Source organism: Cavia porcellus, unplaced genomic scaffold, assembly GCF_034190915.1.
Source record: "Cavia porcellus strain 051 isolate PalLab524CR breed Dunkin Hartley unplaced genomic scaffold, mCavPor4.1 scaffold_13, whole genome shotgun sequence".
NCBI classification, from domain to species: Eukaryota; Metazoa; Chordata; class Mammalia; order Rodentia; family Caviidae; genus Cavia; species Cavia porcellus.
This window is the reverse complement of record NW_026947496.1, coordinates 34698124-34722965: the sequence shown is the minus strand read 5'-3', so window position 1 is coordinate 34722965 and position 24842 is coordinate 34698124. Positions and strand designations below refer to the sequence as shown.

General features: G+C 33.3%; 1 protein-coding gene and 1 long non-coding RNA gene across 8 annotated transcripts in view; one reads left to right on the top strand and one right to left on the bottom strand.

Moving 5' to 3' along the window:
- The window catches only part of Arid4b (AT-rich interaction domain 4B), a 134381-nt gene that overhangs the window by 89602 nt on the left and 19937 nt on the right, over positions 1-24842 (top strand). For 4 of the 6 annotated variants that reach the window (XM_063260062.1, XM_063260065.1, XM_063260066.1 and 1 more), the window contains exons 15-19: positions 1291-1528; positions 1849-2024; positions 6882-7142; positions 21841-21925; positions 24401-24599. In XM_063260062.1, coding sequence (XP_063116132.1) covers positions 1291-1528; positions 1849-2024; positions 6882-7142; positions 21841-21925; positions 24401-24599 — 959 coding nt within the window. The remainder of the gene's footprint in view (positions 1-1290; positions 1529-1848; positions 2025-6881; positions 7143-21840; positions 21926-24400; positions 24600-24842) is intronic. The other 2 variants (XM_063260063.1, XM_063260064.1) reach the window with 2 other exon arrangements.
- The window catches only part of LOC106028456 (uncharacterized), a 39965-nt gene continuing 24132 nt past the window's right edge, over positions 9010-24842 (bottom strand). The window contains exon 3 of one of the 2 annotated variants that reach the window (XR_010051242.1): positions 9010-9193. This is a non-coding gene — a long non-coding RNA (uncharacterized LOC106028456). Of the gene's footprint in view, positions 9194-18252; positions 19020-24842 lie in introns of those variants that run through there. The other variant, XR_001202074.3, reaches the window with a different exon arrangement.

Sequence of the window (24842 nt, the reverse complement as noted above, 5' to 3'; positions counted from 1 at the left end):
AGCTAATGGTACAGTCTACTTTGATGGCACACATCTATGAGCCCAACTAGCCAGTAGGCTGAGAGCAGGAAGACTGTAAATTAAAGTCCAGTGTGAGGAATTTAGTTGGACCTTGTCTGAAAAAAAGGCTGAAGGTGTAACTCAGTGGTAAGAGTGAACTTGCCTAACATGTGAAGCCATCAGTTCTCAGCATTCTCAGCACCAATTAAAATAAATTTAAGTCAAATGCATCTAAATTTGAATTGTGCTTCTGCCAGTCATTAGTCATCTGTGCTTTCAGAATTTATTCTCCTAAACCTTAGTTTCTTTATTTTAAAAATGAAAATATTACTTGTCCCTTAAGATGACTTTTTTCCTCCTCTTTTCTTAATCTTCACCTTCTTTATTGTCATTGTCCTCCTCCTCTTCCCCTCCCTGTACTCTCCTCCCACAGTCTCTTTTTCTTTTTTTTTGTTTTTGGCTTTTTCCTTTTTTATCGGTAACAGGGATCGAACTCACGACTGCCTGCTTGCAAGGCAGGCGCTTATGCCGCTGAGCTAAATCTCCAGCCCCCACAGTCTCTTTTTCTTGAGACAGGATCTCAACTGTATAGTACAGACTAGGATTACTGTGTTGATTAATAACAAGATTTACTCTTAAGGAGGCTAAGACTTTACACATAAGAAGTACTCAAGAATTAGATGGTAGTGCTAGTATTTCTAATAGTTACTTTTGTTGTATTTAAGATTAGCACTGATTTTGGTGGGGTTTTTTTAGCTCTTGGTGGTGTTGCTGTTGTTTTGGAGTACTAGGAATTGAACTCAGGGCTTTTGTATAGAGCTTCACCCTTAATGCTATTTTTTTTTATTTTGAGAACATACTTTAAACTCCTTGATTACCCTGGTTTGGTTTGAATTTGGCATCCTCCTGGCTTGGCCTCCCACATTGCTGGGATTATAGGTATGTGGCACCATACCTGATTTTGGTAGGGTTTTTTTGTTTCTTTCTTTCAAGAAACGGTCCTGGTATGTAGCTGGCCTTGAATGCCAGGCAGTCCTTCTGCCTGTACCTCCTAAATGCTGAGATCATAGGTATTCATTACCACTCCTAGTTTTAATAGCATTTTAGGGTAGTTTTTTCTTTCACAAAATGTTCTATTTGGGTTGAAAAATTGAAAACTAAGTAGAATATATTAAAGTGTTCCTATGGACTTTTATTGGAGAGCTTAAATAAAAGAAGTGAGTACACATTTTAAAAGCTCTGTAGTGCTCTTTGAAATGATTTTAACAAATGTAATCTTTCTGTTTCCAGATATTTATATGGCTTTGAGGAGTATTGTAGGTCAGCTAATATTGAATTTCAGATGGCATTGCCAGAGAAAGTTGTTAACAAGCCATGTAAGGAGTGTGAAAATGTAAAAGAAGTTAAGGAAGAAAATGAAATGGAGATTAAGGAAATAAAGATTGAAGAGGAGAAGACTATAATGGCAAAAGAAGAAAAGCCCTCTGAGGATGAACTTGAAAGAAAGGAAAATATTAAACCCTCTCTGGTAAATCAGATATTATTGTGTTTTTTTTTTTTTTTTTTTGCTGCATTTGGTAAATTTTCTACATTTTTCTATAATTCATAAATTTATCTTATAATATACTTCATTTATAAATTTTCTGGTGTTACTTTTGAATAGTTTTGATAGTAATAACCAATATATCTCTTAACTGTTTTTTTCTGTTATTTTAAGAATGACATGAGTTTCTTAAATAACTTCTATCAGATTAGAATTATTGTTACCGCCTGTTAACAGTTTAAAATCATGAATTTAGGTTGAAAAAATTTACTTTTGTTGGTTTAGTTCCTCTGATCTTTTTCTAGGGAAGTAAAAGAAATTTATTAGAATCTGTACCTACACAATCTGATCAGGAAAGAGAAGTTAACATTAAGGACACAGAAGAAAATGAAAATCTGGAAGATGGAGATGATGATACAACTAGGATAGATGAATCCCTCAGCATAAAGGTAGAAGCTGACGACGAAAAAGCAAAATCTGGGTAAGAAATTTGTTTTTGGTTATGATGCATTTTACCTAGATGAATCTTAATGATTTGTACTTTGTGTATATCTGTATAAATCTAAACTTGATTGACATAGAATGGTAGTGTTTTGCATTTGTGAAAGCATTTAAGAAAATAGCGTTTGCCACCTTCAGAGACCCTACTAACAAATGTGTGGAAAAAGATCATAGTTTTGATCTACTCTTGCTCTCATCATGGAAATTTGTAAAGAAATTTACCTAGAATAAAGTACTTTTCCTGCATTAAGATCTCCTGAGTGATAGATAATATAACCTTGGGAATATATTCTTCTCCAGTATTTTACAGATGGGACATTGGTTATTGATTCTGAAAGTATGTATTTCTTAAGCAAAAAGATTAAAAACATACTAATAAGGTTTTTTGAAAAGGCAAAATTGTTGTGTTCTATATAGTAGTTACATTTACTTATTTGGACTATTTGGAAAGAGGAATTACTTAACAATGTAAGTTTTACACTGCCAGTGGGCCCCTGCATTGATTTTGGTTTTTTTAATTACTTAAAAGTTTAATGATACATTTTAGATACACATAATGATCAGTTTCATTGTAGGGAATTTGTATCCATACATGATATAAATTGATTATTCCCCTCCCCCATTCTCCTACCTTGCCTTGAACCCCTCTTCTGCTCTTTATTTACTAAGTCTCTTTTGGGCCCCTCTATAAACTTTCTTATTTTATTTCTGAGGTTTTAAAATCAAATATCTCCAGTATTAGTGTTTCATTTTTAAAAAGCATAGCCATTTTTGGTACCATTTTAATACTTTTTTGAAATTTGGCTCTAGCATATGAATAAGGAAGAAAAAAATTTTAAGTAGACCCAGATTAATATACTATGAAGTGTTCATTACATTTGATTACATTTCTATGTCTATATATATATATATACACACACACATACACACACATATTTAAAGTACACCTTAATCCTAGTGGAGTCTCTTGTCTTTTTGTGATATGGAGGATTCACCTGTTAAGAAACTTAGTAAAGATCCAACTTTTTTGCCTCAAATTTCTTGATAAGATGTACTTCTGAAATTTGCTGGTATGAATATGTAAGAAAAAAAATACTGGGTTTATTTAGTTGAATGTAGTAATAAATGTTGATTATACTTTATTCTGTTTCTGCATTTATAAATGTGTATATGAATTACTCCACATTTCTAAATGGAGATTGTTTCAACTAAAAATTAAAACAGAATTCAATATTTTACATAAAATCTTAAATCTCTAGATGTTTCTTTGCAGAAACACTCTGTAAGCCTGTAAAGTTTTATTATTTGCTTTTTTTTTTAATTGGGAATTTTTTTTTTTTTTATCGGTACCAGGGATCGAATTCATGACCGCCTGCTGGCAAGGCAGGTGCTTATGCTGCTGAGCTAAATCCCCAGCCCCTATTATTTGCTTTAATGTTTCAACTATATGACTTTTTATGTACTGTGGATATTTATGAACACACTCATAGGCTGTAAAATGATGTTATGGTCAACAGTGGTCCTAGATTGTAAGCCTCATTATATAATAGGCTATCCTATAATAATATGTTTATGTACAGTCAGTGATGTCTGCACAATGACAGAATTGCTTAGGAACACATTTCTTAGAATATATTCTTCTTGTTAAACAATACGTTAGTATATTTATATTACAAAAATATTTTTCCTTATATGAGTGCCTGCATTTGATACTCTTTAAAAGAACTGTGTATAAAGAACCCTTACACCCTGGGAGCACATTCTAAAACCTCCAAGTGGATACCTGAAATCAGAGATAGTACTGAACCTACGTATGTATGTATGTATAGTCATGTGTCTGGTTCCCATGGTGTGTGTTCTGAGAAATACATCTATGATTTCATTGTTGTCTGAAACATTATAGAGTATGTTTCCCCAAACTGAAATTGCTGCAGCATTTCAAGCTGTAAGATAAGAATCTTACAGGATCATTGTTGTATGTATAGTTTGTTGTTCACTGAAATACCAGTATGACTGTGTGTATGTGTGTGTTTTAATATGTGCTGTAAGGATGCCAGAGTTGGTCTTTTCTGCCTCATTTGCATCACACACCCATTCATAAGTAAATTAAGGCTTACTTGAACACAAGCATTGTTACTGAAAAAATCAATATGAAAACTGAGGTGGCAACCTAGTGACGATAGGTGGACAGCATGACATATATTGTGTGGATATTCTGTATGAAGAGATAATTCACATCCAGTGCAGGCTGGATCAAAATGGTACAAGACTGCATCACAATACTCACAGTGGCACATAGTTTACTAAGTGTTTGAATTGTTCATTGATCGAATTTTCCATTTAGTATTTTCTGACTATTTTTGATCATGGGTAACTGAAACGAAGGAAAGCAAAACCACAGACGTGGGCGCCTATTATAATTGATTTCTGAGTTTTATTAATTATAGATGGAATTGTTACTGTAAAGCGTTAATATGTATGTATTTTTCTATTACATCAAATAACTTTGAATTGACTATAGCCAATAATTTTCAGTGTCATTTCTATTTGGTCTAGTTATGAGAGATTAAAGAAATTAATATATGTTAAATGCCTGATTTAGTGCCTAGCTCATAACAGTTACTTAATAAAAGGAAGCTTTAAAGAAATTTGTTTTATTGGAGGAATTAACAATCTAAGAAAAATTGACATTTGTCCATTTAGACGACTAAATCTCTTTGGAGGGGGCTACAATTGTTTTCCCAAAATGCTAATCTTTAAAAGATAACTAACTTAAATACATATATGTGTACATATATATATATATATGCATATATGTAATTAATATATGTAACAGGTTAATTTCTAATTTCCCTATGTTGGTAATGTTTCATATATTTTAGAGGATTTGTTTCTTGCTACCCTGTGTTCAATTTGGTTTAGTTCATTACCTTCAGGGAAAAAAAGTAGAGTAGTTTTCTTAGGCTAATTGCTAGTCATATGTTGTTTGCTTTATACTTTAGTACATTGTAAAGGTTTTATTTTATTTGTGCTTAATGTTTGACATTAAATGTATATTTTCACTCATTTGAAGGCTTTTTCTAGAGTATTTGGTTTTTATTCTAGGTGAAATAGAAATTAGCACTGGCTACTACTTAGTATGATCGTATGGTTTTGTTGGTATTTGTCAGTTATACTCAGTGCCTTATATAATGTAAGTTACAGGTTAGTGTTTGTTTTATTTTTAGACTATAGACTATTCTGTATCTTTTTCGGATACGAGGATTTTCAAGTGCATGATAAATGTCTTCCTTTTATTATGGCCACCAGATATACTTCTTTTATTTCCTGATTTGCAGTCTTAAGACTTGAATAAGTAGTATTATTTCCAAAAAATTATTTAGCTGTTTAAATTTGCTATATGATGTTTACAATTATCTGTAATAACCATTTCTGGTAATCCCACACTCAAGATTTGAAGCGGGAGGATTTTGAGTTTTGAGACCAACCTACAGTACACAGCAGTAACCTGTTTCAGAAAACCAAAAAAGTAAAAAATCATGGAAATGTATATATGTTTTAAATAAGAGTTCATACATATTTTATCTGATTATAGCTGGCTAGGTTTTATTTATTAAATACTCATTTGATTGTGATCTTTAGGCATAGTTGTTGAGCATTTTCTAATCTCTATGATACATTTTAGACTGAAGTAATGTGCTTAGGTATGTTTGAACTCAAGACTTCATTCACAAACCCTTGAGGGATTCCTCCCAGCTACATTCCCCATTATGCAGAAGGAGAAAAGGGGATAAAGAGTTCAATGTACGACTTACATAACTGTAGGTTTTTGTTGCCTGTGTAATTATGTAATTAGAAATGATTCATAAATATGTCATCACTGAAAAGGTACTGTTTTGTGATACTCATTTTTTAGTTGTTACATGATGGATAATTTTTGAGGGAAATGTAATAAATACAGAATACAGTGGTAGGTAACAGACTATACGTCTCAATTTCATGTTGTTGAAGTTTATTTTATATAAATGTAATTTGAAGATTTATAATTGAGATTTTCTCCAACTTAATACAAGAGTGAATGCTCAATTTTACAAAGCACACAGTATTGAGAAAATTAAAGTGTTTGTAATGCTTTTAGAAAAGCTTGTATTTTATTTAGTTTTGAAATTGGCTTCTCATATACTTAGTTCTTTGGAACTTTAAAGTTGCAGAAGAAAACCTTTAGTAAATATAGTACGAGAACAGAAATTATGATACTTAAAAGAATAGAAAAAGCAAAGTTGATGTGATATAGATATGACATTAGTAGAATATTCCTGTAAAACTTTAATATTCAGTACAACATTTGCAAATGTGGATGGAACATGTTTTGCAGTTACTAAGACTAGCCATCTGCTAGTAAATATTTTTGTTCTAAATGTCCTAAGAATGGAAATATTTGTTCAAGTATAATTTCTAGTCATAAATGGCAATGAAGTAGAATGAATTTGTCAACTGAGATGTAAAACATTTTCATAATAAAATGTGAGAAAATTGTTACAGTCAATCTTACTAGTTTCTTGCCTATTCAGCACTCAGTTCTTCTGTTGGGAATATTCTTTTAACACACTTATTTCTGAATCTTCATTTTTCTCTTAAATATATCTTTCTGTAACCATGGTCATCTTACACAATTTTAGTTTTTACTCTTAAACTGAAACTCAGAGCATTTGATACACATGGAACCTGCTGTTCCTGGAACAATCACAGCCACGATTTTTATCAGTATATGTGGTTTGGAACTGAAAACCTTATGAAGTATCTTTTATTAACTCTGCAATTTTTTAAACCTTTCAAGAGATGAAACGAATAAAGATGAAGATGAAGATGATGAAGAAGCAGAAGAGGAGGAGGAGGAGGAGGAAGATGAGGAAGAGGATGAAGATGATGATGAAAACAATGAAGAAGAGGAGTTTGAATGCTATCCTCCAGGCATGAAAGTCCAAGTGCGGTATGGACGAGGGAAAAATCAAAAAATGTATGAAGCTAGTATTAAAGATTCTGATGTCGAAGGTGGAGAGGTCCTTTACTTGGTGCATTACTGCGGATGGAATGTGAGGTAACTTGAGTTTTAGCTAGTGATTATTACATAAAAATCACTTTGCAAATCCTTTTCTATTTTAAAACTTACGTAATGAATTTTGGACTTAGAATTCTAATTGAGGGTTAGTAAAAATTATTTGCAGTATTTGACATGTAAATACCTCACTTAGTGATTTCATACTAATAATTTTAGTGCTTAAAAACATCCATAGTGTCTTGAAAACGGCTGTACCTAGTTGATTTTATGAAATACATTTATAATGTATTTGGAGAAATAATGGAGAAAACACTGATGAAATGATAGATAAGTCTTTTAAATGGGTAAAAGACATTTTAACTTCTTGATGCCTATAGACTGCTTTCTCTCTTCATTTTATTCTACATTGCTACCACAGCCTCCTCTTCATGTTCTTAGTGTGTGTGAGGCAAGGAAATACTGGGGATTAAACCCAGGACCTTTACACTGAGCTACATCCTCAATTCTTTTCATTTTTTAATTTTTTGACAGAGGGACTCTAGTTGCCTGGGTTGGGCTTGAACTTGTGATCTCCTCTGTGTCCAAGAGCACTGAGGTTATGGTGTGCCCTATCATGCCTGGCTCTATTTTTTGTATTCTTGTCATCACATGTTTCTGTAATAGGCAAGGATTGAAAAGTTGCAGTTTATTAGATAATAATTACTTCAAGAAGATTCTGTCTCCTTTTAAACCACCATTGCATTTCAACCTTGTTTATAAATCTTAGAAATTTATTTGTATCTTTGAAACACTGTAGTTGAAAATATAACTGAATAAAATAGAATAACTAAAATAGAATGTCCCTGGTGATTGGTGTTGATCTGGGGAACTAAAAGATAAAACTGAGATTTGGTTGTAGGTTATATTCAGTGACTTGAGTGAGCTTTTCTTTTCTTACACAGATTTTCTTAGGTTTATCCAGAGAAGTTTTGTGTTTTGCTTTTATTGAAAATTGGCCATTTGGTTTTAAGATCTTTTAACAGTAATTTAATTTTGGAATATTTGGTACTTGTATATGAAATCTAGCCTATGATAGAATAGAGCCTTTGAAAAAAATTTTTTTTTCTCCTTTTTCCTTTTCCTTTTTATGGGTACCGGGGATCGAACTCACGACTGCCTGCTTGCAAGGCAGGCGCTTATGCCGCTGAGCTAAATCCCCAGTCCCTGAGCCCTTGAAAATTTAATCATATTGTATGTAGGTCATAATGTGCCTAGTGTCTTTAAGGAGAAATAAAGTTCTCATATTCTGTAAATTGTGTTCTTGGGACTGGGGTTGTGACTCAGTAATCAGCTTTCACATTGCATGTACATGTCCCTGTTTTACTTCCCAGCACTGCTGTCCACACATTGACAGACACAGACATACAAGTATTCTGTAGTTTAGGAAGTTACTAAGCAGATGTCTCAGATTGTTTCCTAGAAATATATTGTGTTCTATTGTAACAAAAAATTCTGGAAGCATGGTTTACCTTCCTTACTTTGAGAAAAGTATACTTTTATTCTAATCTGATGCTGAGAAGAAAACAGCAAATAATATTATGAAGGAAGTGTTCAGGAGTTTGTTTGGGACTCCTTTTTTATTGTTCCTAGTGAACAAATTAATAAAGATTTGGATTTTTAAGAACATCTATCATCAGTGGTTAGATACGATAATTGTACTGAAACATAACCTTTTCCAGCTAGCACTTTTAACCCATTTATTCCAGAGATGGCAGTTTTTAAAAATATTTTTACATGAAATTGATAAATGTTATCTAGAAGAATTCAAACAACAAGAATTTTGAAGAGAAAAATTATGTAGTGTTCTGATATTGTGGGCATTCCAAAAACGGAACACTAGGTATTGAAGGGTTAACACTTCCGTACTTTCAGCCTTCAGTTCTTGTACTGCCTTTGTGGTATTTGATTTTCTTCACCCAAATGCCATGTTTAAAAGAACAACTTGAGAACTCAGATGTATTAAATGTGATTTAAAAATATAATGAGGGCTAGAGATAATGGCTCAGTGCTTCAGTATCTGCCTGGTAAGCACAAGGTCCTGAATTCAATTCCTGGTACCAAAAAAGAAAGAAAAAGGCAAATTTTAATGAACGCTGTAATTTTTTAAAAATTACTACTAGAGAAAAAGACAAACCCATTTGTCCTCATCAAAATACTCCCCCTTGCTTCTTATACAATTACTTCATCATTCTTGTCAGTTTTTGAAGCAGTTCTGGAAGTGTCCCACCCCTTTTTTTTTGGTTTTTTTTTGAGACAGAGTCTCAACTGCTGGCCTTGTAGTCCAGGCTGGTCTCCAACTCAGAACAATTCTTCTGCCTCAGCCTCCCGAGAGCTAGAATTACAGGTGTGTGCCACCATGCCTGGCTTTCTGGAAGTCCTTTTATGTGAGTATTCTTAGTTGCACTCTTGTAAGTGTCTTGAGTTAATCAAAAACATTTTTCTTCCATTGTCATTTGGAAAACATCAAAATGGGGACACAGTAAATTTTTTTGTGAGTTTATCTTTCCAGTGGCACTTGTCAGCACCCTTCACTATGCTTTTGAACATAATCTTATAAAGATGCTTGCAATAGAGATCTTCGAGAACTGCTACAAAACTTCTAGAACTGAGTTGGGAATAAGAATTAAGGGGGGAGTATTATACCTTATAGATGCTATAAGAATATTTTATCCAAATCCAAATAGTTTGATTTTACTAAATGATACTGTTAAGTTAAAATGCAGGAAGAGTTTAAATCTGCCAACAATAGAGATGGAAATGTACAGCCGGGGATTTAGCTCAGCAGCATAAGCACCTCCTTGGAAAGCTTGAGGTTGTAAGTATGATCCTTAGTACAAAAAAAAAAAAAAAAACCAGTTTAAATGGAAATGTAGAATATGTTGGCTTAAAATTAGGAAGAAAAATTGAAACAGCAAAATTTAGTACAAACCTTTCACTTCTTGGTTCTTTTTTCTTACATACTAAAGCAGGCTTTTTTTTTTTTCCCTTGTTCATTATACAACGCTTAAAATTCTCTGAAAAGTGCATTGAATTTAGATATTCTTCACTTATCACTATAATCAAGGCTTGATTATTATTCTCTATTAGACTCATTAAGCAAAAGAGTCTTAGACATTCACAAAATATTTCAGAATTAAAATACCACTTGCTTAAAAGATTAAAAGAAAGTCATTTTTAAGAGCAGTTAGGTTTCAGAGGTTAGAAGAAATGTCTGTTATTAAAATTCATGGAGGAGGGAAGAGTAAGGAACAATTTTAAATTCAGGCATTCAAATTTGTAATAACAGGAAAATGAGACGTACTTCAACAAGTAGTGCGTGTGTTATTTCTGACAGCTCAAGTGTACATATGCTAAGAATTTTCAAAAGAAGACAATGTCATGATGAAGATGTAGGGTGTTATCTCTACACACATTATATCATAGAGAAAATAGCTGTATTTCAGTAGACTGTCCATTTAATTTTTTAAAAGTTAACTTGACAGTGTCCTGGGTTTTTTTTTATGATAACAACTAAAGAATTTATCTTTTAAATCAGTAAAAATTAAGGTTTTTGCTTCTCCATGTCTTAACCTGATCTAAAAAGGATTGTAGCAAATACCAGCTCTAAGATTTCCCTAGTATTTTGGAAATCTCAGTATAATTTCTGCATTTATACTTAAGAGATGTAAAACTAGAAGTGGAGATTCATGCATGGAGACTTAGGAAAGTAGTTTTCTCTTTTTTTTTGAAAGTTTTATCTTTAGTGACAGTCATTAATGAGAAAAATAATCGAGTAAATTTTATATGCAGCTACTTATGTTTTATGTTCATTTTATCTGAAACTTCCAGTAAACATACTTTTTCTTCATAGAAGAATATCTTGGTTCCTTTTAGTGTTATATTTCTTATTAAATTCTACATTTCTGTTTCCAAAACGCTAGATAGATCTTTAGTATCTTATGTTTCTACTGCACTGCTTAAAAATGTTTAGCTTTTTGTTATAGTAAGGTTAGTATCTGAGGCAATTTACTTTTCACTGCTACAATGAGGGAATAAAATGGTACTTTACATGCTTCCACCATATATAATGGAAGTAGCTGGAAGTTTTGACCACAAATGTTATAATATATCTTCAGAATTATTTTGATATGATGACCATATATACAAAAGGGTATTGTTCAGTATATAAAGTTTAGTAAGTTAACAAACTTTAGAATACTCAGGATATTCTAGGTCTTAGTTTTATATAAATTTTTAAAGCTTCTTACAGTAACACTCAATTTAGGAAAATGAGAATAAAGAGAAATAGAAAGATAAAATTGCCATCTGTGTTAATGTATTGTCTTTCAGTTTTTAAGAATCTATCTTCAAGCCGAGTGTGGTGGTACACTCCTGTAATCCTAGTACTTGGGAGACTGAGGCAGGTGGATTGTGGCAAGTTCGAGACCAGCCTGGGCTACAAAGTGAGCGTAAGGCCAGCCTGAACTGCATAGCGAGACCCTGGCTCAAAAAGAAAAAAAAAAATCTATCTCTACACTTTAAAAAGTTTTACCACAGGGACTGACATGTAGCTGGGTGCAGTGAAACTCACCTATCCTGTGCAAGGCTCAAAGTTGTAGTTCCAGCACTGTCCCTCTCCTAGTGTGCCCTCTCTACATATATATGGAGAGAATCATCAGTTAGGAATCCTTTAGTAGTAGATTTTATGTTTACATTGTTTTAACTTCTTAATGATACTATTGTATAGAAGTTATTACTATCATTATTGGTCGTTTTCACTGTCAAGACTTGTCATGTCATAAATATGGGCCTGACATTAACCTGCCATAAATTTCATAGAGTGTGCAAGGTTGTCTTTGTCCTCTAACAACTGAATGTTAAGTGGAATACTGTATCTGGATTGCTTGGCATGAAATTTAAAATGCATTAATACTGACAAAGTTTTCTCTATTCTTTTCTAACTTGGATTTTTGTAATCAGTGTGTCTGGGAATTTAGTGAGAGATTTTTTTTTCTATATTGAGGGTCACTAAATACATTAAAGGATGCCACAATATAAAAGAGTAGAAAATAGACACTTTAAAATTGTAACACACACTTTGTAATCCCAGCCCATGGGAAATGGAGGCAGGAGGACCACTCTAAGTTCAAGATCAGGTTGAGCTACAAAGTGAGTTCAAGGCCAACCTGAACTGCATAGCAAAATCCTGTCTCAAAAGATACGAAAAGCAAAACAAAACCAATAAAATTATAAATATATCCTCATGATGAGTATATTTGTTATGTACCACAACGTACACTAATAAAAATTTTTTTAAATGTTAACTATATAGTTCTTAAGGAACAAGAATTCTGTTCCATATTAGAAATTACAGAAGACTGAAAATATGATAAATCATGCTTAAGTGTTTCATTTTAAAAGCAGAATATATTTATTGAGAAAAAGAAAGCTTCTGAGAGAGAGAGAGAGAGAGGGGGTCCCAAGTAGTTTGCCAAAGACTCTCATTTTTGGGGACTTTGGTAGAGTAAAACCACAATGTGAGGCAGGTCTAAAGTGGGGAAACATGAGGACTTGCAAGGTGGCATGAAATTGGACAAAACTATGGTCACCAGTAAGATTAACTGCACAGGTAAAATTTATTAAATTGGGGGCTTAAGTATATTATTTTAAATGAAAAAGCCTTAAATTAGATTTTAGATTTTTTTCTTTTGTGGTACCATGGATTGAACTCAGGACCTTGCGCTTGCCAGGTAGGCGCTTATGCGGCTGAGCTAAATCACCCAGCCCCCAGATTTTAGAAATCTCTTACTTTCCAAGCATGTTGAATCCTCCTCAGAGGATGGGCATCAGGAAGGAAAAAAAAAAAAAAAAAAACCTAATAGAAGGCTTTTCCAAACAGGTTCAGTTCCACTTTTTGATAGCATCATTTTTTATCCAACTTGATTCTTTATGTGGCAAAAAGAATTTGAACATCTATGTACCAAATACTACAGATGGCACTGAAGAAGTTAAGAAATGGTCACTTACAGAGGAATTACTAGCCGAGACGAGGAAAGTACTCTAAGAGGTCTTATATTGATTCTTTCTCCCACACCCTCTTTCAGACCTCTCCTGTTGCTGTCCTAAGTCAATTGTTAAAACTTCTTTAACTTTCTGGTCTTTTGCTCTCTTGCTGGTCATGGTAATAAGTACTCCCTGACAAAATCACAAGAACCCTGAACATTCTTTCTCCTTGCCTCCTATTTGAACAGCTGATTTTGTTGGCTGGCCACTGTAAACCTCAAGCAAGTCCCTTATTTTTCCCTGTTCATTTTCTCTTCACTTGTCTACTTTGTCAGTAATGTTTCATACTGTTTGTTCTTTTTTTACATCCCCAGTGTTTCTTCCCCATCCTTTCTGCCAGTGACTTTGCTTTTTACCTCACTGAGAAATTAAATTGAGAGAATTTCCACAGATTTAAACTTACTAAGCCTTCCTACCTGCATCTGTGATCACATAGTGTTTTCATCTCTAGCCATAGGTGAATAATCACTATCTAGCCTCCTTCGCCCTCTTGTCAAAGTCCGGGTCATTTGTTACTGTTTAGAGCCATTTCCACCCACATGTAGATACAGAGTTATTTCTTATTTCTCAAACAAAATCTTGTCTTTTGTGTTTTGAGACAGTATCTTGCTCTGTACTTCAGGCGGGGCTTGAATTCATGATACTCCTCCCTCAAGTCTCACAAGTGCTGGAATTACAGGCATGTCCCATCAACCCCAATAGAGCATCTTGTTTTGAGCCCAGCTGGTATCCTGATGTGTCATTTCTGGGCTACATTTTTATCTAGCAAAAAAACTGTTTTGAAAGAGTTAACCTGGAAGTTGCTGTCCTATTTTTTTTGTTTGTCATTTTTGTGTAAACTCATTTTCATCAGGGTCCTCCCTACAGCATGTCTTCAAAACAGCATATCAGCACCATTGAAGCTAAATTCCACCCTCATATGTTGCCCTTTTGTCTTTGTTGTCACCATTGCTATTGCATCCAGTAGATCATTCTGTCCATGATACATTTTACTTGAAGGTTATGGTAGCTGCCAACTGTTTTGACTTTTTTGTATTTTTTTTTGCCTTTATCAATATAAAGGTATTTCTCATTTTAATTCTCTTTTAGCTTTGTGTTTTCTCCGTTCTACTCATTCCCTTGCATTTCCTTCAGACTTGCATGTATTTTTTAAAACTTCGTATTTTTTCCAATTCTGAATTACTTTTTTGATAGTGATTATTTCCTAAATTATTTATCTCAGCTAAAAGAATTTTATCTCCTGGAATAAAACTTCTACTTAGGGCTGTGGATAATTCTTGTCTTGCTAACAACTTTTTGCCTTCTTTATTCATTGTTGAAACTATACTGTATTATGCAAATGCATTTAATTTTGAAACAAAAACATCCTATTCCATATTCCACTAGTATCCCTTACTATGCTTAGAAAAGCATGTACCTGGCATATAAAAGTACTAACCAGATGTTAGGCCGTATTGACTCTGGCAACAGAATGGAAATCACTGCTTTGTAAAAGTAAAGGACTACTAGGGGTTTAGGACAGAAGTGCTCGTTACATCTCAGTGGAGCCTCTTACATCTCATTTTATATGTAACCATGCTCACTTTCTAAGTGACTATCATATCTTCCCGCATAAGTTACACCCTTCTATGTATTAGTGCTCAAATTTCCCTACTACTTTACCATGACCCCCACCCCACCCCCACTCTGGGGGATATAAAGTTATATCTCACTGTGATTCAGTTTGCATTTCCCTAATCACTAGGGATGGTGAATAGTTTTCACATGTTTATTAACCATATGTATATCTTGTTTGAAAAGTAATGTCTCCTCAGGTTCTTCTCCATTTTTGTAATTGGTTGGTTATGTTGTTGAGCTGGAGTAGTTCTTCATATATTCTGCATATTAATCTCATATCATGTAATTGGCATATTTTATGCATTCCATGGGCTATCTTTTCATTCTCTAAATGCTATCTTTAGGTGTACAAAGGTTTTCAATTTTGATAAAGTTCACTTTATCTAATTTTTAAACCTTTGCTTTCAGTATTACATACAGGAAAACATTGTGAAATCCAGTACTGTCAAATTTTTTTTGTAGTTGAATCTGTAGTACTAGGTCTGTAGATATATTCTGACTTAAGAGCTATACTCAAGCTTTGTAATTTTTGTAACTGTTAGCAACCAAAATGGAGTTTTGATGGAGACTAGAATGAATTTTATTGGAACCTTTCAGTTGGCGGCTTTTTTATTCTTTTTTTGTCTACCTATTTGTTTATTTAATTAATTGTGATGCTGGTGTTTAAACTCAGGAAGACATTCATGTTAAAACTATGTCCTCAGTTCTTGTTTTTTTGAGACAAGGTCTACCAAGTCACTGAATTGCCAGGGGAGGCTTAAACAGTGATCCTACTGTCTCAGCCTCACAGGTTGCTGGGATTATAGGTTTGTGCCACTATGCCTGGCTATCCTACAACTTTTAAATGTCATTTTTTAAGTTCCCTGTGCTTTTATTTGCTAGAATATTCTGTATTAACTTTTATTTTATTTCCTTGTAATCTGATCCCTGCTATATGCTCATTGTGTATATCATTGGATTTAGGAATATAATACAATACAAAGTTACTTTACTCACATGCTTGGAAATTATGGTGAAGATAAAAGAAAGCATAGAATACTGGAATATTATGTTTTCTTTCTGTAGCACAATAATTCAAGACCCATTGACAATAATTTCCAAGTATATATGTATAGATTTGTTTTAGAGGAGAGTAACTTAATTACAGAGTAAACATTTTATTCATGAAGATGAATAATTCAGTAGTTCATGGAAATTAATTCTTCTTTGTGTATTCAGTTTGGAATGTTTATTAAAGCTGATTCTGTTCCATTCAGTAGTTTGTATAGACTGGGTGATGTGTTTAATATAGAATATAAACTTGAACATATTCTACTAGATAGTTTTGTAGATTGGCAGTTGTTGCTTCAGTATTTTTGTGTAAATGGACACAAATACTAATTCCTTAAACTTACCAAAGTAAACTGGTGGGGTATTTTTAAAACCTAGTAGCCACATTAAATATAAAATCAGTTACCTCAGTTGTTAAACCATTTGCAGTAGTCTTACAAATTTGATAAATGATTTGATATGTTTTTGTTAATTACATATTATATGCCTAAAGATTTATACTTCTGTTTCATCTTTGAGAGTTAAATTCCTTAGAAAAATTTATTGATATAATTACCATTGTGTTGAGCTGCTTCTGGCAAATTTTAAGTATGGTTTTGCTATAATATTCATGTTTCAACCATTTGCATTCTTAATTATGATGCGTATCATTTTTGTCTCTGATGAGGGTTATGAAATGTTAATATAATATGCTTAGGAGGGCTGGGTATTTAGTTCAGCAGCGTAAGCACCTTCCTGACAAGCGTGAGGTTGTGAGTTCTATCCATGGTACCAAAACAAACAAAAAAATATGCTTACAGTTTTTTAAAAATAATACAGTGCTTTAATTTTTGTTCATATTAGATTAAAATATGGATTATATAAAATTTATAAATATTGCTTCTAAAATTTACAGCTATTAATCCTTCTTTTCATTGTCATATAATTTTTTTCAAGCTGTTTTCATACTTTATTAATCAAAGAAGAAAATTTCATTAAGGAAGTCTACATTTCCACTTTAGATGTGAGATATATAACAACTAGTTAATTTTATGACTTTTGTGTATAAAGGAAAAATACATATTGTTAATTTAAGGAGTCTCTACAATAAACAAAATATAGATGATTATGTTAATTAAATTAATCGTTGATGATTTGGTTTTATCTTATCATGTATAAGTGTATTTCCAGTAGTGGGTTGTAGAGTATTCTGTCAGTTTGGTTTTGCTCTGAAATTATTTTAAGATATTTTTGTTCTGCATGTAATTTATTTGTAAAAAAATTCTTTAAGACTATGCCTTTTGGATATATATTACGTGCTGATACCTTTTCTTTGTAAGTTGGGTTTGGAAAGAACTAGTCTGAATTGATGTGCATAGGAACTGTTTTTGTTAGTTTATTTGGTTGACTAATATTCTTCCGTTTTTTTATTGTTGCTAAAGGATTTCTCTGATGATTTTTCTAGTGTAGCCAAACAAAAGTCATAAGGTTTTGCTTTTAGAACTTCTATTTTTCTCTGGTGAGAGCAAGTGTGCTGTGGTCTCTGAATGGTTTCTCATAGTTCTGTAACTTTAAAAACATTAAAAGAATTCAAATATCATGATTGCTTCTTTCAGGTTTCAGGTTTGTATTGCTTTGATAACACTAGCAATGTCTGTTCTGTTAAATTGTATGCTCTTTGCCAGCAGGAATGGTTTCTTATGTTCATTGCTTAATATCAGTGCCCAGTACAGAGCTTATTTCTTATGCATATATCTATGTAATACTTAGTCTTCTGTAGTGAATAAGTCTATGTAATACTAAGTCTTGGAGTCTCACATAATTTTTAATCATTTAAGCTAGTTACTACTTTTTTTATAGAATAGGAAGAATCAATATCTTTGTGAGTTAAATGTGCTCATTTAACTTACGTTGTTTATAATGTTATTCATTTAACTTATTTATATGTTATTACATATTAACCTTACTATGTTATTTCATCTCTATTCCATTAATTGAATGTTAAATGACTTGAATAAGAATGTTCGCAGATCAAGTTACTTTTGTGCCTTGAAAATGTTTTTCTGAATAGTTTAGCTGAGTATATCAGTTAAGGTACATGTTGCAACATAGGTTACATGTTACAACATTACTTAAAATGAATGTATTGATAACTGAATTGTAGAAGAACAGGTTTATCAGAGTCTTTTTTTGGTTGGCTTTTCTTCGTATTGGTGGTGGTGCTACTCAACTAGGGCCTTTTGTGTGCTAGGCAAGCATCCTACATCTGAGCTGCACCTTCAACTCTGCTAATTACAGTCATAATTTTCAAACTCTTTTATCTTTAATATTTGTTTGGATTAATTTTATTTATTTATTTATTTATTTATTTATTTATTTATTTATTTATTTTGGTCCCAGGGATTGCATTCCTGGTCTCATGTTTGCCAGGCCAAGGCACTTACGCCACTGAGCTAAACCCCCGACCCCCTATTTTTTTCAATGGAAGATTTCCTTTTTCACCTGTGCCTAGCAAGGTAAATTTACTGTTGTTAGGAAGAGGCCTGTTACTCCCTTCTGACCATAATTTCTAAAGATAAAACAATTAAAAATAGGATAGCTTCTGTGAGTTTACTCTTCCTGGTTTTTCATGAACAGTCCTATAAAAATGTTGCTTGAATCTACAGTTGGAAGGCAATTTAATTCGTTTGTAGGTCAACTGCTGAAGTTAAATTCCTTTCTCAGTTTTTCTGCTGCATTATCGTTAAACGTGAAGCTGAAGGTAGCAGACCTGCTGTGCTTGGCAAGAAGTCTAATTCTTTAGGTATAATGTAGTTTCTCTGAAGAGCTGTCTTCATATTTGCTATTACAATACTGGTGTCCGTTCTGCTTAGTCAGTACAGAAACTTCATCAGGATGTGCATGTTGATATCTTTCTTTTCTCTGTGTGATGCTCAAAACCGCGTGAGGAATAATGGAAAGCCCCTGTACAGAAATGACTAGTATAGATGCAAGAGAAGAGTTGGTCATGTTTGGCAATGTTTTAATAAAAGGACTAGAGACTTTTAAAAACGAAAATGTTTGTTGGTTCAGCTATTAAGCTTTGTGTATACATTAAAGAATGTACTCTTTAAGAACCCAGGTATCGTGGTGCGCTCGGCTATCCTCGGAGGCTGAATCCAGGAATAGCAGCATAAGTTCGAGGCCAGCCTGGAAATTAACAAGACCTTGTCTGAACAAAACCAAACCAAAACAGATTACAAAAACCAAGACCAAATACTCTAAGCCTGCGTGTGGTAGTGTGCAACTATAATACCAGTCACTCAGGAGGCTAACGCAAGAGGATCTCAGGTTCAAAGCCAACCTGAGCAAAACCCTGTCTCAAAATAAAAGTCTGGGAATAAGCTCAGTAGACTGCTTGCTTAACAAGCATGAGACTGTTGGGAGTACTGGGGGAACTTTTAGAGAGGAATAAACACTTTATATATACCACAAGGAGAAATCATCACTGAGTGATCATTGTATAATACTCTGTTTCTTTCTTTTGTCTTGCTTTGTTTTGTTTGGTACTTGGGATGGAAGCATGACCTCACACTTGCCAGGCAGGCGCTTATTCCTCTGAGCTAAATCCCGGCCCATTATTCTATTTGTAAACTACAACTTTATGCACTGTGGATACTTCTTTTCTGGTATTGCATCACCCAAGCTAGGCACGCATTCTACCACTGTTCTTTCTTTGATAATTTTAGTAATCTGAAGGGAATGTTGAGTTTTGGAGACACAATTTTCCCCTCACATAGGTTTCTTTTTGTTCTTTGGAAGTATTCTATAATGAAAGTAAATTTAAATTATGTATTAGATATTTACATATTGTCTAATATAATATCTAATTGATATATATCTAGTTATAACTGTCATTTTATCTTTGATCATTTTTTATTTTCCTTGTAAAGTTGGTCAGGCAACTAACTACACTATTTAAAAGTTTGTTGTGCTTTGGAATATATGACTGCCAATACGTTTATATCCATTGTCTCAGCCTTTTTTTGTAAGGGAACTGTAACTTTACTTTAAAAAAACTGTGACTGTAACTTTAAAACTTCTCAGCCAAAATTGTCATGTATTATTTTCACCTGTTCTTCCTCTTCAGGTGTACAGTTTAATGCTGCTTTCTGTTCCCTGGTCTGTTACTCACCATCATTCTGATACTTCATTGTTTAATCATGTAGTTCATTTAGTATTCTCTAATTCTCCACCTAGTGCTTTTTGGAAACCATATAGTACTTGTAAACTAGGTTAAAACTGTGTGCTTCTGTTTTTGGAATTTCTTAGACTAAAATAAGTAGATTGATTTTTAAAGGCACATGCCCCTTCTGAAACCTGTCGGTAACCTGTTAGTTACAATGACTACAACTATTTTTATTGCTTGTTTTGTTTGTTTCTTTGAGACAAGGTCTCACTGTGTGTAGTCCAGACTGGACTTGAACTCTATGTATGTAACCCAAGCTGGCCCTAAACTTGCAGTGATCCTCCTGCCTCAGCCTCCTGAATGCTGGGAGTACAGGTGTGTGCCACCACACCTGGCTTAAAGTGCTTTCATTCTTTTGTTCTCTTTTTTTTTTCCAGTGTTGAGGCTCTGGAAAAAACCATTATGTATGCTAGATAGGCACTCTACCGTGTATCTGTTCCCATGTCACTAATGTCTGTTCTTAAACATCATGCAATTTTTCATATTGCTGAAAAAGTAAAATATACCACAAATGTGTAGGTCGATATTAGTGTATCAGTATAAGCACCAAAAAGAGGAATAATATTTGCTTTAAATCTTTGAAAGTACTATAATTTTCTTCTCAAAAAATCTCATGTGGTATGAAGTCTTTAAAATTTTTTAAATGCAGTCTTATTTTATACAGAAGTAAATTCAGCCTGATGTTGAAATCGCTTGATTAGACCCACATGACTAGTAAGCAGGGATTGTGTTAGAACTTTCCTAGTGTTCATTCCATTCCTATGTCTGTCCTCTCTTCTCATCCTGTCCCTCAGAGGCTTCTACTAGTTGAAACCTGGAGAGACATAATCCTTTAACATGCAGTTGAGACCTCAGGTATACTGTAGCCAATGCAGTATTTTATACCAGCAGTGTAATGCTTTGCCTGGGAGTTGCTCCAGATACTTTCTAGGACTGTGGTAGCTTATGAATATAATTTAATAGTCAAGTGATAACTCAGATAATCTACTTCTTGGTTTGGGACCTTTGTTACTTTTAAAAATACCCCTATTAGAACATTTTATTTTAAAACCTTTTGTCAATGAATTTTTTTATTTTCCATAATAGACCTTTAGAATGCAAAAAGAATGACTTAGTGTTTAATGCTTCTTCTTTCTCAGAGTGTACAGATATAAACTGTTGTTCTTGTTTGTAAACAGATAGGTTTACTATAGTCAATAGTAACCATGTAAAATAATAGAAGATTATCAGTATCGGATTGAATAGTTACTACAGCTTTGCTGATTCTCAACTGTGTACACACAGGAAGGAAGCATTCAGAATATTGAGAACTTCATATCCTAATATTTTTCTAGTATTTTATAAACAGCCATATTTTTTTTCAGGGCAATTTTGTGTTGTCACAAATTATAACATGAAGATTTTCTATCACACAGTGAGTGGTTCATAAACTTACATGTAATATGTTACCTTAGCTTCTTGACAGGTCTAAAGATAAAATTGCCTGCCTGTGCTTAAGAACTGTTTTGTACAGATTTGGTTTCTCTTCCACAAAGCAGGGTAAGGAGTGAACCTCAACAAGTCAAGAGAGGTTGGCTTAGCCAGTAAAACTTCAGGAGATCTTCTCAGCTTTCTCTTTGAGACTTGGTAGCTTATTCATCAAATCTGGGAATTAAACTAAGTGATCTCCAAGATCTTTTCCAGCTCTAAAATGTTATGACACCACATGTGGATTTCTCTTTAATGTGGCATAGCCTTGTCTGTTGTATATGTTGTACATATTTATATTTCCTTTAATTTTAGATATGATGAATGGATTAAAGCAGATAAAATAGTAAGACCTGCAGATAAAAATGTACCAAAGATAAAACATCGAAAGAAAATAAAGGTAAGTTGATTTTGGTACACCATTAGATTTTAAAGAAATTTTACTCCAAAATGATGCCTTTAGTGTTATAGTCTTTTGAAATTTATCAAATGCTAGATTGCTAGTTTTGTTATAATTAATTTTGTCAGTTTGTGGAAAACATTTTAGAAACATTGCTAAATGCCATGATGAATGTAATCATTGTGTATTACAAGCATATACTAATTAAAAAAAAAAAAAAGCTGGGCATGGTGGTGTATACCTGTAATCTCAGCACTTATGAGGCCAAGGCAAGAGGATTACCATGAGTTCAAGGCCAGCCAGAACTACATAAAACCAAAACAAAAAACACTGCTAAACAATCTTTAATGCCTTTTTAGCCCCTGTGTTTTATAAAGCTGCCCATCCAGATTGTACCTGTTTATTTCCATCTTTTTCTGTGCCTCTGGTCCCCAGCTAAGAGCCATACAACAATGTAGCTAGGACACATGAATTATTATTATAGATAGGAAACCTACTACAGAAGAAAAGGTATCTGAAGGCGGAAGAGAGTTTGATAACTGTTTTTTTTCTTTGATGATGGCAGAGGCTTAAAATGCACTCCTAAGAGTTACCTTTTTGGTGTCTTACTTTAATACTTCATTATTTATAATTGGGGCACCATAATAGTTCTGAATTTTAGTCTTCATATTCAACATGAGGTGGTATTTACTTCCCTGCTTGCTAAATAATAACCTTATTAATCCAGATACTAAAAGTTTTCCCAAGTGTGATTATTCTTTTTTTCACTATGACATTGTGTGTGTGTGTGTGTGTCTGTGTTTGTTTATTGTCTTTTTTGAGACAGGGTCTTGATACACAGTTTAGGCTAGCCTTAAGCTCACTTTGTAGCCCAGACAGATCTCCAATTCGCAACAGTCTTCATGTCTCAGCCTCACAAGTACTAGGATTACAGGTGCTGCCACTACACTTGGCTTTTATGAATATTTAAACCCAATATCTACAAAACCAGTATCTACGAACTGTGACTTCTTAAACTCCTTTACATTTCATGCTTAGGCATCACTGACAAATAATATAATTCATGCTATACTTACTGGAAGAATATTTTTTGTACTGCTAAAAATGAGCCCATGTCTTTTTAAAGCAAATTTTACTGTACTACTGTTAAAATAGAGGATAGGTTAAGAATATTGGAAGCAATATTAGGATATTTCTTGTGTGAGCTTTTATAAATATTTGTCTCTGTTCCTTTCTTGATATACCTATCCTGGCTTGCTAAAATTCCTAATCATAACAGAAGAGGCATATGAATTTTCAAAAGGCTTGTGGGTAATATTTTCTGATACTGCATTTCCCTCTCTTACTGGGTCTCATTTTACCCTGCAAGCTGCTAGAATCATGGCTCCTTTGAGAGCCACTAAAAGCCATATTTATACTTGGACTTGAGTAGATTGTTTCCGTTGTCATCATGCATGGTAGATTTAGAACTCTGGGATAAAATAATGAAGTTGTGAGAAGGCTGGCAAAAGCAGAAAAGTTAGAATAGCAATAACCATTGACAGGCTATGGAAGTCTACCTGAACTTACACAATTTTCTGGTATATTCTGACAGCCTTACCTGTTCTAAGACCGTGGTTCTCACCCTGGAGCATATATCAGAATCACATGGAGAACTCTTTAAAACTCAGATTGCACAATCCTGTCCTAAACTTTTTGGTATAGTAAATCTGAGGTTGGTTCCAGGAAAATTCTAGTATCACTAGGCCAGGGACCACTTCGGAGAAACTTCTGTGCATCTAGAGTGATACTAGTTATATATCATCTTCAGGAGAGTTATAAATATAATCACTCAAATTGTGTAGTCTTGACTATATAATAGGACTTGAAAATTATTTGCTGCTAACTCATGCTTTAGTCAGCTGTATACATTATATTTTTTCAGTAAATTTTTTTGAAACAAATTTTTGAGATTGTTTCCAAGATATATATTGGCCTTGGCATTGGTAAATAGAGTTTAAGTAAATGTCATATATCTTTTCTGAAATATTAAACTTTCAGTGAGCTAGGAAGGTGGCCCCTGACTTGATCTTGTAAGAGATCTTTTTTGTTCAGTTCGTTCCAGTTGTTAGTTGAGAGAAGGTATGGAATATTGTCATTCCTAATTCATATTTTATAATGAATGTTAAAATTTAAGACAAGCAGATTTAAATTGAGTGTTTCTGATAAATATTTAATTTGAAATTATTGAAGTTTGAAGAGTTTGTAACATCAATTATTGGCAGTATATATTTGCTGTTCTAAATGCTATTTTGATTCCACTATTAAATTTCATTCTGAGTATAAGAATAACTTTAAAAAAAGCCACTTTCATTTTGTTAATTATTTAATAGTATATGCTGTGACTTAGAGCTAAAAATGGTATTAACATTGTTATGAATAAATACCTCATGAAATATATGACTAACATGAACTACTTTTTCTTCTTTAACCCAGAATAAATTAGACAAAGAAAAAGACAAAGATGAAAAATACTCTCCCAAAAACTGTAAACTTCGACGCTTGTCAAAACCACCATTTCAGACAAATCCATCTCCTGAGATGGTGTCCAAACTGGATCTTACTGATGCCAAAAACTCTGATACAGCTCATATTAAGTCCATAGAAATTACTTCCATCCTTAATGGACTTCAAGGTAAATGTAACATTCTGTTGCCTGCAAGTATTGGGTTTTAGTTTCTATAAGTTAATTTCTATAATGGTAATTCAGTGACTATCAAATTGTTAGAAGTTTAGTTAACAGTGTAACATTCAACTTAGAGCACTGTTACCCTGCCTTTTTAGGCACTACCTTTTCTGTTGCCATGGAAAGTATAGTTTGTTATACAGTGTCAGATTATAAATCTATATTAGCAGTCTTTTGTAAAGTACACTAACC